Raw genomic sequence first — 19,203 nt, 5'->3', positions numbered from 1 at the left:
TTTTTCATTTTTTGTTAAATAAAACTATTACCAATAACCTGCCTCGTGATTGTCAAGCACTGCCAAAATTAACTGCATAAGTATGAACTGTAAACTTCTCTATTCTAATCACCTTAACTCCTACTCAATAAATGGTTTTTACAAGATACCGAGGAGCAGGAAAAATAAAGTGTAATTTCTAATAAGAATGTTTCAATCCACATGAACAAGGAACAGCTCAGGTATAGGTATTAACTGGGAATGATAAACCTTAGAGCCCCTGAACATGCTGAATTTCAATTCACTATTTAAATCTGCCCCAAGATCACCCAACATGAGCATGAATATGGACACATGCTGATGCCATGTGAAACGTTATATTAATAGATCAAGAACCTTCTCTACCTAGATATAATAGTTGAATTGGAATCACAATTAAATATCATCAGCCAGTGGAGTCTCTAATACATATAACATTCAAGGTCACAATTCTAATATTTTCCACTATTTACCTAAATGACATTTGAATTAAGCGACAATACTTGTTGATTTTTCAGCCATCACAAGATACAGTTGTACATGAAAAAGCAGACTGCCAGATAAGGGTAGCAACGGATCCTAAATGGATGAATGCCCTTCATACCATTACAATATAAATTTCACATCCTTATGGGAACTCCTAATTTAAGCATATGAACAGAGACTGAACAAATTTAAACAAGTGTGGTGGAGTAGTGAGGAGGACTAATTACTTCCAAACCATATGGATGTCCAGTTTCCATTTGTGTTTCAATTTGTATGAACATAAATCAAGTTAGAATCCTCTTCAACCACAAGACATTTGATTTCACTGAATTCTTACTGGTGGAGTAAAAAAGAGGCATAGTTTTCAGGTATACAGTTAGCAGATTTTAAGGCCAAAAGGGACCATTTTGATAATCTAGTCTGACCTCCTGCATAATAGGACAAAAGAACCTCATCCAGTAATTTCTGCATCAAGCCCATAAATTCTGTTTTGCACTACAGCACATCTTTTAGAAAGATATCCAATCTTGATTTAAAGACTTGAAGTGATTGAGAATCTACCCTGCCTTGTTCCAATAGTTAATTACCCTCACTGTTAAAAAATTGCACCTTATTTTTAGTCTTAATTTATCTAGCTTCAACTTCCAACCACAGGATTGCATTATAATCTGTTCTGCTAGATTAAAAGAGCCATGTACGAAAATCTGTACTCCATGTATGTACTTGTAGACAGTGACCAAGTCATCTTAACCTTCTCTTGAAAAAAATAAAATTGGACTTCCGTCTCTCATTATAAATATGTTTTCCAGATCCTGAATCATATTTTTAGATTTTTTTTAAATCCTTTCCAATGTGTCAACATCCTTTTTGAAGCATGAACACCAGATCTGGCCATTGTACTCCAATAACTGTCTCACTAATGCTGTATCCAGAGGTAATACCACCTCCCTACTTATATTTCATATTCCTCTGCTTATACATTCAAGGATTATGTTTGCCCTCTTAGGTACAGCTTTGCAATGGGAGCTCATGTTCAGCTGACTATCCATGATTAACTCCAAGTCCTTTTCATTGCCACTGTATTCCAATATTCTGTTTCCCATCTTGTAAGCATAACCTATATTTGTTCCTAAATGCATGACATTGCATTTGGTTGTATTAACATGTACACTGTTCAAGTGAGAAAACGGTTACCTAACTTCTCGTAACTGTTGTTCTTCGAGATGTGTTGTTCACATCCATTCCACATTAGGTGTGCGCGCGCCGCGTGCAAGAGTGTCGGAAACTTTCCCCTTAGTGGCTCCCGGCGGGGGGCCCCCTGAGTGGCGCCACTGCGCCATGCATATATACCCCCGCTGGCCTGACCCCCTCCAGTTCCTTCTTGCCGGTGACTCCGACAGAGGGGTAGGAGGGCGGGTGGTGGAATGGATGTGAACACCACATCTCGAAGAACAACAGTTACGAGAAGGTAGGTAACCGTTTTTCCATCTTCGAGTGCTTGTTCACGTCCATTCCACATTAGGTGAATCACAAGCTTACCTTTGGAGGAGGGTAGGCGTCATGGAACAATCGATCGGAGGACCGCCCTGCCAACCGCCGCGTCCTCCAGAGCCTGCTGGTTGACCACATAGTGGGTCATGAAGGTATGCACCGATGACAAGGTGGCTGCCCTGCAGATCTCTTGGATTGGGACCTGTGCCAGGAAAGCCGCGGAAGCTGCTTGCGCCCTGGTCTAGTGGGCCGTGACCACCGGGGCCGGAACACCTGCGAGGTCATAACATGCCCGAATACAGTCCGTAATCCACGATGAGATTCGCTGCGCCGTCACCGTGAGACCTGTCATCCTCTCAGCTATGGCCACAAACAGCTGCGTAGATTACGAAAGGGCTTGGTGCGCTCCAAGTAGAACGCCAATGCTCTACGGAAATCCAGGGTGTGCAGGCTGCGGTGACTCGGGTCCGCATGGGGTTTGGGAAAAAAACCTGGCAGACAAATGTCCTGGCCGAGATGGAACGGAGAGACCACCTTAGGGAGGAACTTGGGGTGCGGGCGGAGCTGCACCTTGTCTTCATGAAACACTGTATAGGGTGGCTCTGAGGTGAGTGCCCTCAGCTCAAATACCCTTCGAGGTGATGGCCACCAGGAATGCCACCTTCCAGGAAAGGTGGAGGAGGGAGCAGGTAGCGAGGGGCTCAAACGGGGGCCCCATGAGCTTAGAGGACTAGGTTGAGATTCCATGGAGGGACTGGGGGGCGTGACTAAGCGAACATCCTTTCCAGTCCTTTAAGGAACTGCCCCACCATTAGGTGGGAGAACACCGAGCCCCCTGAAAACCCCGGGTGGAAGGCGGAAATGGCCGCCAAGTGCACTCTGATCGAGGATGAGGCCAGCCGTTGCTGCTTGAGATGCAGTAAATACTCTAGAATAGCCGGCACCGGGGCCTGGCCTGGCTGCATCTGTTGGGAACCATATCAGCACGAGAACCGCTTCCAATTGGCCAGGTAAGTCGCCCTGGTAGAGGGCTTCCTACCACCAAGTAGAACCTGCTGCACAGGAAGGGAGCACTGGCTCTCCAAAGCATTTAGCCACAGAGCTTCCATGCTGTGAGATGCAGCGATTGCAGGTCAGGGTGGAGAAGCTGCCCTCCATCCTGCGTGATGAGGTCCCAGTGTGGGGGCAGAGTTACCGGGGCTTCCAACGACAGCTCCAGGAGCTTAGTGAACCAGTGCTGGCAGGGCCAGGCCGGGGCGATGAGGATGACAGTCGCCCTGTCCCTGCGCACCTTGAGCAGGACCTTGTGCACTAGAGGGAGCGTGGAAAAGGCGTATTTCAATCCCCCTCCCCACGGGATTGGGAACGCATCGGCTATTGAGCCCGGGCTGCAACCCTGGAATGAGCAAAACTGCGGGCACTGGGAGTTGCCCCTGGTGGCAAATAGGTCTACCCGGGGAAACCCCCACTTGCGGAAGAGCAAAAACATGACGTCCACTCTGAGCGTCCACTTGTGCATGCGGTATGACCTGCTGAGGTAGTCCGCCAGTTTGTTCCGCTCCCCCGGGAGATACGATGCCTCGAGGTGAATGGTGTGGGCTCTGCAAAAGTTCCAGAGGAGGAGAGCTTCGTGGCAGAGCAGCGAGGAACGGGCTCTGCCCTGCTTGTTTATAGAAAACATGGCAGTCGTGTTGTCTGTCAGAACTGTCACGCTGTGACCACTCAGAGTGGCGTGAAAGGTCTGGCAGGCTAAACGAACCGCTCTAAGCTCCTTCACGTTGATATGGAGCGACCGTTCTGCTTCCGACCACAAGCCCCGAGTCCTGAGGCCCGCCAGCCGAGCACCCCATCCGAGGTCTGACGTGTCTGTCACAAGCGTCAGGTCCAGCTGTTGTGCGGCAAAGGGGATGCCTTCGCAAACCACGATCTGGGACTGCCACCACAGCAAGGATTCCGCACCGAGGAACCTGGAGCCAACGTTGGGCGCTCCAGGCCCAGTGGCTCCAGCATGGTCTCCATCAACAACTGCTTCAAACGAAAGTCTCTCTCCTTCTTTGTTCTTGGCTTAAACGCCTTGCAAATCTTACACCGCTCCGTTTGGTGTGCTTCCCCCGGGCAACATAGACAGGAGTCGTGGGGGTCACTAACCGGCATAGGTTTGCGGCATGTGGCGCAAGCCTTAAACCTGTGGGCCTGCGGCATGCCCCGTGGCCTGGGGCAGGTGCTGGAAGTCTCCAAGCACCTAATTTATTAAGTGTCCACAACAAGGGAATGCTAACTAACTGATAACAGCTACTCTAAGGCTAAGGGATTGCTTCTCGTATGAGAGCAAGAGGTTGTTCCAACGCCACCACGGACGGTAAGAAGGAAATGGAGGGGGTCGGGCCAGCGGGGGTATATATGCATGGTGCAGTGGTGCCACTCGGTGGGGCCCTGCCGGCCCGACGGGAGCTGTTAAGGGAAAAGTTTCCGACACTCGTGCAGGCGGCGCGGGCACACCTAATGTGGAATGGATGTGAACAAGCACTGGAAGAGCAACCCACTTTTATTTAATCCATTTAATATGGGATACATTGATTTTGTATAGTGCTTTTTACTCAGATTATTATAGGGACTAAGGGCTTGTCTACATGGTGGGGTAACATGCCATATGAAGATATGGTTTTAGAAGCGCATTAACATGTTTCACATTAATTGGTCCATGTAGACCCTGCTGGTGCACACTAAAGGTTCACTAGTGCACTTTAACACAGTGCTGTTTCAAACATGGGCATGTTTAAAAATTACATGCTTGTAGGCTGCACTGCTACTCTGTGTAGACAAGCCTGAAGTCTTTACAGAATTCTAGATATATTATGTCAACAGTACCTTTACCAACCAAATTTGTGATCTCAAAAACGTTAAATCTAATTTGTTTGACAAGATCTATTTTCCAAGGTCACCTTGACTAGCATAAATTATACTGCCCCCCTTTAATAATTGCATCATAAGAACAGCCCTACTGGGTCAGACCAAAGGTCCATCTAGCCCAGTATACTGTCTACCGACTGGCTGGTACCACGTGCCCCAGAGGGAATGAACAGAACAGGTAATCATCTAGTGTTCCATTCCCCCATCGCTCATTCCCAGCTTCTGGCAAACAGAGGCTTGGTACACCATTCCTGCCCATCCTGGCTAATAGCCTTTGATGGACCTATCCTTCATGAATTTATCTAGTTCTTTTTTGAACTCTGTTATGGTCTTGGACTTCACAACATCCTCTGGCAAGGAGTTCCACAGGTTGAATGTGCGTTGTGTGAAGAAATACTTCCTTTCATTTGTTTTAAACCTGCTGCCTATTAGTTTCATTTGGTGACCCCTAGTTCGTGTGTTATGAGAAGTAGTAAACACTTGCTTATCTACTTTCTCTACACCAGTCATGATTTTATAGACCTCAATCATCTCTCTCCTTAGCCGTCTCTTTTCCAAGCTGAAAAGTCCCAGTCTTATTAATCTCTCCTCATACGGAAGCCGTTCCATACCCCTAATCATTTTTGTTGGCCTTTTCTAAAACTTTTCCAATTCCAATATATCTTTTTTGAGATGGGGCGACCACATCTGCACACAGTATTCAAGATGTGGGCAGGGGCGGCTCCAGGCACCAGCGCAAGCGCATGCCTGGGGCGGCAAGCCGCAAGGAGCGGCCTGCCGGTCGCAGTGAGGGTGGCAGTCAGGCTGCCTTCGGCGGCATGCCTGCGGGAGGTCCGACTGTGCCGCGGTTTCGGCGGCGGGGACGCCGAAGGCGCAGCACCGGTGGACCTCCCGCAGGCATGCCGCTGAATCCACGTGACCAGCGGACTGCCCGCAGGCGCACCACTGAAAGCTCCCTGACTATCGTGCTTGGGGCGGCAAAAAACAGAGCCGCCACTGGATGTGGGCATACCATGGATTTATATAGAGGCAACATGTTATTTTCTGTCCTATTATCTATCCCTTTCTTAATTATTCCCAGCATTCTGTTCGCTTTTTTGACTGCCGCTGCACGTTGAGTGCATGTTTTCAGAGAACTATCCACAATAACTCCAAGATCTTTCTTGAGTGGTAACAGCTAATTTAGACCCCCATCATTTTACATGTGTAGTTGGGATTATGCTTTCCAATGTACATTACTTTGCATTTATCAACATTAAATTTCATCTACCATTTTGTTGCCCTGTCACCCAGTTTTGAGAGATCCTTTTGTAGCTCTTCGCAGTCTGCCTGGGTCTTAACTATCGTAATTTTGTATCATCTGCAAATTTTGCCACCTCACTGTTTACCCCTTTTTCCAGATCATTTATGAATATGTTGAATAGGACTGGTCCCAGAACAGACCCCTGGGGAACACCACTATTTATCTCTCTCCATTCTGAAAACTGACCATTTATACCTACCCTTTGTTTCCTATCTTTTAACCAGTTACCAATCCATGAGAGCACCTTCCCTCTTATCCCATGGCAGCTTGCTTTGCATGAGAGCCTTTGGTGAGGGACCTTGTCGTAGGCTTTCTGAAAATCTAAGTACACTATATCCACTGGATCCCCTTGGTCCACATGCTTGTTGACCTCCTCAAAGAATTCTAGTAGATTGGTGAGGCATGATTTCCCTTTACTAAAACCATGTTGACTCTTCCTCAACAAATTATGTTCATCTATATGTCTGACAAACCACTGATGACATACTTTCTCTAAGGGAGGAGGAACCAGCTGCATTGCTCTCTTTACAGTAACTGCTGGTTGATTTACAAAGCCATCCTAGGAAAATTTCAGAGTAAAAGATTCTTGGCAAAAAATCCTAGAAGTAATACTGCAAGTAAAAAACTATAACCAATAACCTGCCTCATGATTGTCAAGCACTATTAGCTTTTCCAAGATATTTTCCTAAGATTGATGTCATGCTAACTGGCCTAAAATTACTGGGGTCATCTCATTTACACCCCCTTTTAAATATTGGCATAACATGAACTTTTTTCCCAATCCTCTGGAACTTCCCCAGTGTTCCAAGATTTGTTAAGTCAAAATTAGTAGATCAGAGAGCTACTCTTGGTGTAAGTTATCCAGTGCTGCTGATTTTAAAAAGATTAATAGTCATTGTTTAACATCCTCCCTAGTTATTGAGGGAATAGAAAGTTTTGAATTATCACTATAAGATATGAATACATCATCCTGCTTCTTTTCAAGATTACTACTATTAGCCAACCATGGTTTTAAGCATACTCTTATATTGCACACATTACATAATTTAAATTCATGTTACATCATTAGGATTTGATTATTGGTGTAAACACACTAGATGACATTTGCCTTGCATTAGTCTTTCAGATCTAGTAAACCTAAATGTTATTTTTAAGAGTAGATAAAATTCAAAGACAAATGTTATTTAAATTATGGTATCACTTTAAAGCATGATTAATCACTGGCAATATAATACAAAGAAAATAGCATACAAAAAATTAGGAATTTTTGATCATCATCATCTTTGGTCTGAAATATTTAAATGTAATTACCTACTGGTAAAGTTTCCTCTGCCTGAATATAACTTTCCAGTTTTTAAATTTGCTAACTGCACTTAGTTATCTGGGATTCTACTACAACATGACAAGCCTGTAAATAAAACAATATGAAACCCTACACAATTTATATGGCCAAAACTATTACGAGAAAGGATATAAATTGAAGAACTGCACTGTATAACTTAATTTAGTGCAATGCATTTGAGGAAGTGTTCAGTTCCCCTCAATAAAGCTCTGAATATCCTGCCTTGGTCAGTTAGACCTTTTGGCATATATTTAACTTTTTCCACAACAATGCAAAGTCTTTTCGTTATGGTTAAAAAGGTGTCTCGATTTTTAACATGTATGCCTATCATGTTTTGTACACTGAACCTGAATTCTGCAACAAGTGTCTCACCCCAGCTCCCACATTTCATCAACACTAAATTCTACAGCATTGTAACATTTTGGTGTAATGATAAGATACAAAGCTATTCAAGAGGCTATGTTCCTCTGTAAGAATGACTGCAATTTCAGTTTGTCCGAGATTATCATCTTAACAAGACAACTGCACTTGGGTGGCACAAAGAGGAGAAAAGGACTGGGCTGGATGGTTTGGAATCTGGAATGGGGAGAGGTCAGAAGATAGACAGGGCTTCTTTTTCAAAAGGCAACTGGAAAACAGGAAAGGCATTTAGGACATTAAACTTTGGAGAGTAATAAAAACCATGAACCTAACGCGTTTATTGAATCTATATTGAAAAAGCCATGCATTTACAAAGCAATAGCTTCACTTCTACAGAGAGTTGCCTGCCTCTGAACAGGAACAACTGGAATGACTGAAGGATCAGGGACCTACAGTGAGATTTGTGGCCACCTGTCAGATAGCTGAGGGATTTGATCACATCATTGGCAATGGTGGCAACCACACAATAGAAAAATAGCTTATTTATACATGCAAGTTATTGATTTATTATAAAGAAAAAATATAGATAGAAATATGAACAAGCTTACAGTACAAGCCAGGTTTTTCTTTGGGACACTAACTTCAAAACACTATCTCAAACTATTGTCAGTTTGCAAATTACAAGACAAAAAACAAGCTACACACATACCTGTACAGTCTTTTTAATTCTATGTGAAGGACCTGGATAGTCCGGGGAATACAAGTCTGTTAAGAATAACGAGTTGATTAATGTTGATTTTCCCAATCCAGATTCACCTAGAAGAAAGGGGAAAGTATTAGTCCATACAATTAGAATCACCACACATAGTACGCACTTTTTATAATCTCAATCTTTCCTAGCTTCAATCATATGCTCAGAGGAAACAGACCATGGCTATTTTACATTGCAAAATGAGACTTTCACTGCTAAGTTTACAAGCATCTACTTTTCACATTGCATCCCAGAACAGTCGTAAGTGCTGAATGCACTTTGCTACTTTTCCTCCCCCCTCTCTGCCCCCGTCATAAAATACACACACAAGACATTGCTATGTGAAGTTCTAAGCAGGCTACCTATTTGGAACTGGAAGTACAGTGTACCAGCGGAACTACCTTATTTAAAATTTTATGCAATGGTTTTATTATAACAAAAGATTGTTACTTTGGTGTAGCTCTTGTGATTCTAAGTAATTAGAATGCAGTTCCAAATGTACATGGTTTGCATGGGAATTATTTTTGCAATTTGCTCGTAAGTGACAATAAAGCAGGCACTGCTAACCTATTTGTAGAAGTAATTGCCAATTCAAATGAAGGTTACAAACCCCCATAAAAATTCTGCCTATTTACAGATCCACAGAAGCAGGGTATGAGGTACATCAACCACTAAAACAGTTTATAAATTAAGTCCTTGTCTTTACAACAGCAAAAAATTTAAAACCGACCACTTAAGAACTATTACAACATTCATTCACTGATATGTGAACAGAAAAAAAAGTGTGTGTTAGTCAGGTTTGCGGCTTGCTTCAAGTCTTGGTACACCGTGCTACTCAAGGGGGGGACTGAAGCAAAGGCAATGACAGAGAAATTTGCTCTTAAGCCAATAAAGACTGGATTCAAACCACTGATGACAATTTCTCTAAGGGAGGAGTAACCAGCTGCACTGCTCTCTTTTCAGTAACTGCTGGTTGATTTACAAAGCCATCCTAGAAACATTTCAGAGTAAAAGATTCTTGGCAAAAAATCCTAGAAGTAATTCTGCAAGTAAATGAATATGAAAATTGTCAAAACAAAAGCTCACGTTATTGCTTATTACTATTATGAACTGCAGCGAAGGGCTTGTCTCCACAGCAAGTTAGGCTAGGGTGAGTGGAGTAGCCAGAGCTCCAGGGCCAGATAATGACATTCTGAGGCCTTAAGCTATGTCAAGTGTAAGAGGCCCCATACCATAAAAAAAATAATGTATTATTTTCACAAAAAAGGACATTGAATATATGAACACGAAAGATTTACATTTGCATATATACAAAGGCAAAGTTGTAATTGACTAGAATAATAATCTAACTAAAACACGTCTTGCAATATGCCTGTTTGCATTATAAAAGTTTCAAATTAACATTTTCATCTATGATTTCTTAATTAGTAGATATGAAAACTTTAGATCTACAACACAAAAGCAGTTACAGTTACACAGATCAGCTTACTTAAGGAAGCAGTACAACCTGCAGTATGTCTGTTTGCACATCACATTAATTTTAACACTGAAATTTAAAACATTTTCTTTTGTGATTTTTGGAAAGCAAAGTCACTGATGAGATCCTCAAATGATAAGCTACGGAGTGTGTCATTTCGATGCACAGAATGCTCAGGGCAGGTAGCTTTTCTTGCAGAATTTTCTAGGCAGACATCTCTCTTCGCATTTGCTTCTCTATCCTGTCTCCCCCAGGACCACTAATTTATATCGAGTAAACACCTCGGACACACAGAGTGACAACAAGCTATATGCACGAAAGAGAGAGAGAGAGAATTTACCAGACAAAAAGACTGGTAATCTCTAGACAGACATTGAGAAAATGAGAAAAACTAGCCTATATTAAAGCAAATATAATGACTATTATAGGCTTTAAATAGCCTATAAATCATATGTGCACATAGTTTGAAATAACTTGCTCACCAAGTACTCAGAATATTTTGATATATATGTGTATCTTCCTTCCCTTCTCTCAAAACCCTCTATTTCTTTTTGTCAGCACTCTCCGACATTTACTGGGAAGGTTCCCAAAACTGATAGAGGGAAGCCAACACAAATTTATCCTCATCAAGATCCACTCGACCCAAGCCCATAAGCTGATCACTTGCAAACTCAATCATGTGAAGCCTGGATAGTGCATGAAGCAGAAAGCGGAATGCACACTAAAATACTCAATTGCACATATGTACAGATCAAAAGAAAGAAAGAACCCACTAACACTTAAGAAAACGAAGAAAATCAGGAGTGAAGGCACTATACGACTTAGCATGCTGGCCCATAAACAAAAGATGGCTGCCTTCTGGCCATTACCGGCCAACGGGGATGCTATACATGATATCACTCCTAGGACGAGTTCCATACGAGTATGAGCTTGGCAGGATTGCTTCATGACACTGCTGTCTCCAACCTCACATTTTCCCCGATGTTATCAGCAGTGAGATTTTATTTATTTAAATAAGTTACGAAGGCACGGTCAGAATTTTACCAGTAGGAACTGGCCAACAAAACACTGCCTTAGAAGACTGATAGCAGACTTACTTGTAGAAATACTAATTTTACAACTGCAATTATCTTTTTTCCCTCAGCCCTGGTCTCCTGCCTATCAATAATGAACAATTAGTGAAGGGTACAGATAGGGTAAGGGTATTTGTGTAGCCAGATGTGTATATTTGTCATATTTGAACGAAAATGTCTCTATTTAGAGAGAATCTTTTTTCCCATATTTCCTTTATTTTTATCAACCGATTTTGATAAAATTTGAAATGGAGTCAGTTTTTTCTTTTTTAGAGGCCCCTCATATTGCGAGGCCCTAAGCTGTAGTTTAGTTATTTTATGCCTTAATCCAGCCCTGCAGAGCTCACTATCTAAAACTAACTTGAGTGAGTGCTTGCCTTCACAGAGCAGCAATGTTGTGCATTAGTTGATCCGTATAGACCCGGGGTAGTCAACAGGCAGACCGTAGGCCAAATCCAGACTGCCAATTTTGAATGAACTCTGACATTTTTTTTATTGAATTATCAATGTTTTTTTGTTTTTTTTAATTTTCTCAGGACTCTGGACCTTGACAACAAATAATTAATTATCCCTGCTATAGACCCTATTGGTGTGCACTACAGGTTCCCTAGTGTGCATTAAAGTACTACTATTTGAAATAGCACTGAGTTAAGAGCACACTAGGGAACTGTTAGTGTGCACCAGCAGGATCTATACAGACCAATTAATGTCCAACACTTTAGTGCCCTTTAGAAATCACAACCCATATTGATCACATTATCCCACCACGTAGACAAGCCACACAAATTACAGATCAGCCACACTGAACCTACAGTTGTGCTACCCAGCATCTGAGGAGCTGTAACTTGAGCTTTAACCCACAGCCCCTGACGGATCAACTAGCTCAAGTTCTATTAAAGCGCCACTTAATTTGAGCTATAGATCTGTGTGTGGAGACGGGAGTTGGGTTAGGGGCAACACTCAAGTTCTACTTAGAGCTAACACTGCAGTGAAGTTTGTAAACTATCCATAACAGTTGAAGTCTGGCAGGCAAAGCAAATCTTAATGATAGGCTAAAGCATTGAAGATAGTGATGAGATAGGTTTTTTTGTTTTTTTGGGGGGGGAGGGGGGAGAGTTGGTCAAGTTTGTTGTGCATACAGCACTGTTCTGGTAATTACTGTGCTTGCAAATAATTATTTTCTAATAGACACATACTTGTACCCTTTTGCAACGAACAGGTGGGCTCTGATCACCGAATCTGAAGCTGTGATCAAAATTTGAGCTGAAGTCAGAATGTTGCTCATTGTGTAAGATACAACCACGTATACAAGGAAAGTTGAGGAGTCCTGTTCTACCTTTTGGCTTCTCTCTACACAAGAACACTGCCTCATTTTCTGATGTATGACAACTACCGTATATACTCGTTCATAAGCTGAATATTTTTGGTAAAAAAGTGACACATCAAAGAGAGAGAGTCGGCTTATAAATGGGTCTATACCACAATGTGATGATTTTAAAACTCTATGGAATCATTGAATTGAATATCTAATACAGGGATTGGCAATCTTTGGCCCGCGGCCCGCCAGGGTAAGCACCCTGGAGGGCCAGGCTGGTTTGTTTACCTGCCGCATCTGCAGGTTCGGCTGATCGTGGCTCCCACTGGCTGCGGTTCGCTGCTCCAGGCCAATGGGGGCAGCAGGAAGCGGTGGCCAGCACATCCCTCAGCCCGCGCCGCTTCCCTGGCGGGTCGGGGGCCAAAGGTTGCCGATCCCTGATCTACTACATTGTAGTTTTGTTTACCTGGAGCATCTGCAGGCATGGAGCCCCTCAGCTCCCTGTGGCCGCAGTTTGCTGAACTGCAGCCACAGGGAGCTGAGGGGCTCCAGGTAAACAAAACGCCTCGACCCGCCAGCGGCACACCCTGATGGGCCGGGAGCCAACGTTTTCCAACCCCTGAAATATAGGGTCGGCTTATGAAAGGGTCATACAGTTTTTGCTATTACCTATACATTGGGGCGGGGGGGGTTGGCTTATAAATGAACGGACTAATGAACGAGTATATATGGTACTATGAATGTTACACCTTCAGGTCACTGGAAGAATCTCAAAACACTTTGTTCTTTAACAAATATCAGCGATTGCATGGGTTGCAGAAAGATGTTGGTATGTTATATTCTGGGCTCCCTTCAGAGTCAATGATATATATTTTTTTAAGGTTAGTCAAAATGTACTGCTGTTCTAAATGCCTCAGCTTTTTTTAAATGGGAACATAAAACACAGAAATCTTTGCTAAACTATTTGCCTTGGCTTGCCAGGTCAACATCGAGACTGAACATGTGGAAATAAGATTCTGAAGTTTTAAGGGATCTGATGGGATACCACAAGCTCATCCTATATAAGGTAACGTTCTCTGAACTTCCGCTCCTCAGATACTAAAGCTTTAGGCCCCTGCAGGTCTGGTCTTTCCATTACTGTAGTGGGGCTAAGGAAAAGGTTGCTTGAGTTGAAGCTGCTAGAAAAATAAGTAGGTTGACATTTGTGCACCACCAAGTTTTTCTATATACCTTTGTTCTTCACTAGATGGTAGACTTGGGTAGAGAGAGGAGCCAGGGAAAGGCATGAATGAGAGTTAGCTAGCCCTGGCCACAAAGCAGAATGGATCAGGAAGGGATTACAAGAATACATGACAAAATAAGACCATTAACATCTGACAACTTTGTCACAGGCTTGGAATCACTGACAACTGTATTTCTGACTGCTCACTTCCTTGTACCACCCTTTTCATTTGCAGATTCTGATTACATCATCAGTCCCTCTCTGGGATGAGAAAAAGTACAGCAGACCACCCTGCTTCCCCAGCAATTAAAGAGAATCAATACATGAGTTGGAAGCATGTTTAGTCTGCAAGCTACCAACTAGCCCACCCATAATGTATATTCTCCTGCTCACCACTCAACACCTCTTGCCTTCTTCAATACTGCTCATTGGGAAGTCCATCCGTGAAAGGGAAGCAAAGTTGATTTGTTTTTTTAAATAGAAAACAAAGGATCCAAGAACATGAAAGTGTAGTAAAAAGTGAAACTACATCACATCCACTGGTAAGTAGTTCCAATGACTATGTTGTTGTGTGTGTATATAAATTCATATTTGAATGTCAGTTTCAACTTCCAACCTTTGGATTTTTGTTTTGCCTTAGTCTACTATATTAGAGATCTCTCCTGCTATATCTTCAGGAAACATACTTTTAGTTGGCTATTCCCCATCACTCCTAAACCCTTCATGAGAGTCACTGCTTTCTATAGTTTCCCTGTCCTGTAAGCATGGCCTACATTCTTTATGCTCAGATACAAGACCTTGCATTTGACCATATTAAAACACATTTGATTGCATCCACCTTATAAAGTGAACCAGATCACTAAGTGATGTATCATTAACCCCACTCCAATGTGTCTTCTGCAAACTATTAGCAAATATACATTTTTTTAACCAGATCACTAGTATTAAATAGTGTTGGGTCAAAGAACTGAATCCTGCAAATCCCACTAGAAATTAATTTAATGATTCCCCACTAACAGTTATGTTTTGAGATCTATCAGGTAACCAGTTTAATTCATTGACTATATGCTACACTGATTTTATATGCCATTACCTGCTCCACAGTTGGGAATCTGGTCTTAAAATTCTAATATATGAATGACATTAAAATTGCTTTTCCAGTTCCAAATAGTACTAGAAGATTGGCTAGGAGCTACTCGTCCCCATGAAAAGGGTGTTTTGTTTTTGCAAGCATTGGCATCTAAGCTTCTATAATCAAAACATAAAATAAATTAGGATTTGTTTTTTTTTGTTTTTTTAAAGGGTATAAATTAGTCCCACTAAAAATAGTAACTAATTTGAACCACGCTATCCAATCTAGAATGATATGAAATACAGGTTCACAAACATTTAAATTCCTCCTGCTCATTGCAGTATTTAACATTTAACTTATTAGCTTTTATTTCACAGTGGCCAACATTTTGTAATGCTAACCCACTGGAGATAAAAGTTGATTATGAATGCTACAGAGCAAAGTTATACTCATTTTCCACAATATGTGAAATTTTATCCTAGCACACCACTACATTTTGAGCAGAGAACTGTATTTAGACCTATTTGAATTTTAGTTAGATTTTCCCCCCGTAAAATGCTTTAAAATTATAGGGATGGTAGGAGCAGCTCACTTTCATAAATCTCTTTTCTCAAGCCTGTAAAGCAGATAATTTTGCTTAGTGCATTTAATAGTTTCGGTATGGTGTGTATTTGGTGCTATTACAAAGCAATATAAATCCACCGAATATGCTTTCCGCTAACGCTTATTTAAAATCAGATGTATGTATTCTGTTTTTGGCAGGTGTCACTATATTTTCTCAGGGGGTTTTTTTTGGATGATTTTTCCATTAGACAATGTTTTTACATGAGAGATTCCCCATCAATATAAAACTGGCACTTATAAGCCACAGGAAAAAATAATTATATCACACTGTCAGACAGTATAAAAAATAATGTATTTCATGTCTTTTCATCCTTACACAACTCATTGTACATGTATGCACACAGTGCCTGCAGCTGTATGGAAATGCCTGATGTCCTGAATAATGGCTCTGACGCAGCTGCAGCACACAGCAGATAGTTTTGCACAGGAATGAAGCTGCATGCATAGGTAAAAGTTCAGTAGGAGATGCTATATTAATTTTTTGGTGTAGGTTCCAAAGTGGATGAGAAGCAGAAGAGACTGAAAAGGTACTGAAAGATAGGCTAGAACAAGCCACTTCACACAGGTGGTAAATGATGCTATGGTAAGTAAACCAAGCCACTATAGGGGACATCAGGGTAAGACTGCAAGACCCTTTCCATTCCAAGACTTATTCTCGAACCTCTCCACCGAGATTCATTCGTGTTCACAAATACATTTTAAAAGATACATGAATACATACGTTAATGTCACTGTACTGGTATATTTGATTAAGATAATTTGGACTTAAATAATGTGGCTACAAACGACAAAGGATCACGCAGTGCCACATTTTAGAGTTTCTCCCATAAATATAGGTCTATAGTTCCTTACAGAACACATGGCCTTGTAAAAAGTCTTGCAGCATTTTAGATTAACATTCTATACAAATATATAAAAAAAACCAAGAACAATCTAAACCTCCATTTATTGATCTTTGTTCTTAAATTAACAGTTTCAGAGAAATCACATTGGCTGGAGCCATGAACAACTTTCTGGTACAACACAACAGCAGGGAAGCCTATGGCAGATGAACTTTGCTTTTGCCTCTGGGCAGTCACATTGCCAACATCAAGGTTCTGACATTCAGTGCACACTGAACAGTTCTATCAACCTCTTCAAGAGCACAAAACTTACCTTCAAATTCAAAGCAAGGCTGCTGTTAGACACTTGGAAGTCACTGTAACCATAAATACCATTTAAATAATTCAGAGAATCCATGAAGCGGTGAGGGTTGGTTAGCGACATCTCTTTAGCAGCCATTAGAACAGCGTTTTAAAAACACATATTGCTCTCTCCATATTAAAGACTGAAACAGGACTTCCACAGACCTATTTTGACATATACCTTTGCCAAACTAACCAATCTGTCTGAAGTTTTGCAGATGTAATCTTATGCTGGAATAGAGTATTTTATGTAACAGCTGAGGCGAGCCAGACAAGGCTTTTGCATACAGAAGCTTCAGTCTTCCAAAGAAGAAGGGAAACTGAAGTCTTGGATGATTTCTCTTTACTTTACTCTACTCTTGCTCAAGTGCCTTGTTTCAAAGGCACATGTACACTATTTGTCAAGTGCACAAAAAAAGGTGTCAATACTAACCTGTAAGCATGAAAAAACTAAAAGAAACACAAAACTTACCTATGAAGCATCTTAGGTTTTAAACTGGATATGGGATAATGCAGAACGCTAGGGTAGTGATTATTTATATAGAAAAATCCCATAGTAAGCACTGTCCCTACGATCTTACTCTTAGCTTTTCACCAGCAGTAATGCTGCAAGGATAAATTCAATAAAAGCTTATTTATGGGAGCTGGAAAAGAGAAGGGAATGGGCCAAATGGAAAAAGAGGAAATCAAGACAAAAAAGGGTAAAATACAGAAGGACAGGCCCTGCCCAGAGGCTTCAGAGCTCATTTGATTTGGGACAACTGCTGCCTGAGCTGAAGGAATTAGGAACCTAAAAAGAGTAAGCAGCAGAGTTCAAACTTCCTTTTCCCTGTGTGAATGGTAGTATTGAATGCAGACACTTTAATTGCCTGCACAGAGTGAATTAGACAGAACAAAAGTGACAAGAGATGTGGTCATGAAGTCTTCCTCAATTCTAGGGCACCCTTCCTAGGTTTCCTGGTTACAGGGATGTAAAAATATAAAAAAACCACTAGAATTTACAACAACTTTACACAGTCTTTCCTGTACAGTCATTCCTAAAGAATGCAGAAAGATTCAAGATAGCTGTATTTGAATTTACAATTTGTAAATTAAATGAAATTATAAGTCACAGATGAAGGTCTGTATTATCCACTAAACACTACTGCTGCCTGACTTCTGTGAAAATCTGAAGCAATACAGTGCTCCATGAATACTATGTCCTTGAGGTTATTCGTGAAAAACTGATTAAGATACAGGATTGATTCTGCCGATATGTATGGCTCATGTATTACTCTGCATTGTGCTTTTAGAAAAGCTGTTCTATGGAGAGTCAAATGAGATGAGAAGATCATCACTAACAGTAGCATGCTGAATATACTACTCCTGGAGGAATTCTGCGCCACTGCGCACACACATAATTTATGTCCCCTGCAGATTTCTTTGCTTCCCCACAGAACAAATGACTTTCTGACAGGGAAGCAAAGGGAAGCCACAAGAGCGATCATACGACCCTCCCCAGCAGTATGTTTCAGGTGCCCAAGGCAGCCGGCAGAGAGATAAATCACTGTGGGGCAGGAAGTGGGACTGGGAAAGACTCGGTTGGTGGCTCCTACCCTGCACCAGGTTCAGCTGCTAGTCCCAGCTATGCTGGGGCGGATGGGACTTCCTCTTCCCCTGTACAGCAGCCAGGGCTGGGTCAGACCAACCCCCAGAATTCTTCCCTGGCTGCGGGAAGCTCTGCCAACCCCACACACCCCGCTTCCTGCATCTATCACTTCTCAGTTGCAGGGGGAGTGATATCTGTGCAGGGAGCTGTTCCCCCCACTTGCCCAACCCCCATACATCCAGACCCCCTCATACCCAAATCCTCCCACCGAGCCTCACCCCCTGCCGCATTCAGAACCTCCCCGATAAGCCCCACTCCCCTTGAACCTGGACCACACTGATGAGCCACCCCCAATCACCGCACCGAGCCCCAACCAGCTGCACCTGGAGCCCCACCCCACTGATCACCCCCCCGCCGAGCGCTATTCCCCCCCACACACCCAGACCTCCCCCCCGCTAAGCCCTATCAACCTTCACCTAGACCCACCTGCAGAGTCCAATTACCACTGCACCCAGAATCCCCCAAAAAGCCCCTGTGCATCCAGATCCCCCTTTCACACAACACTGGACTCTTTCAAAATAAGTGCATAGCATTCTGGGCAAGTATCTCAAGATACAATATTCTAGTGCTAGGCTCAATGCATGAGTTGTTTATTGTGGTGGATTGTGGAATACCTACAGGAAGCTATTGGAAAATTCTGGGACTTGGGGGTCAAAATCCCATGGATTCCTTTTGATGATATCCCATATTATTATATTATGGGATAATATATATAAATATATATTAATATATATATAAATATAAATATAAATATAAATATAAAATACATACATTTAGCCAGCACCATTTTCAAGGGAGTGCTGCCAATCCAAGGTGACCAGCAGCAACTGCAGAAATTCAGGATGTGGAAGGCCACTTTCCTGGAAAGCTGCAGAGCACACCCCGGAGCTGCAGCACGGACCATCATGAGACACCCCCCTCAAAGAA

At 42.3% G+C, this 19,203-nt stretch overlaps 1 protein-coding gene across 3 annotated transcripts in view; it reads right to left on the bottom strand.

Annotated features, from left to right (window-relative positions):
* The window catches only part of LOC112117185 (septin-7), a 140,037-nt gene that overhangs the window by 46,967 nt on the left and 73,867 nt on the right, over nt 1–19,203 (bottom strand). For all 3 annotated transcript variants that reach the window (XM_026663456.2, XM_026663455.2, XM_026663454.2), the window contains exon 4: nt 8,620–8,726. In XM_026663456.2, the coding sequence (XP_026519241.1) occupies nt 8,620–8,726 (107 nt within the window). The remainder of the gene's footprint in view (nt 1–8,619; nt 8,727–19,203) is intronic.

Source organism: Terrapene carolina, unplaced genomic scaffold, assembly GCF_002925995.2.
Source record: "Terrapene carolina triunguis isolate 2854851 unplaced genomic scaffold, T_m_triunguis-2.0 Scaffold33715, whole genome shotgun sequence".
NCBI classification, from domain to species: domain Eukaryota; kingdom Metazoa; phylum Chordata; order Testudines; family Emydidae; genus Terrapene; species Terrapene triunguis.
This window is presented reverse-complemented; position numbering and strand designations above follow the sequence as displayed.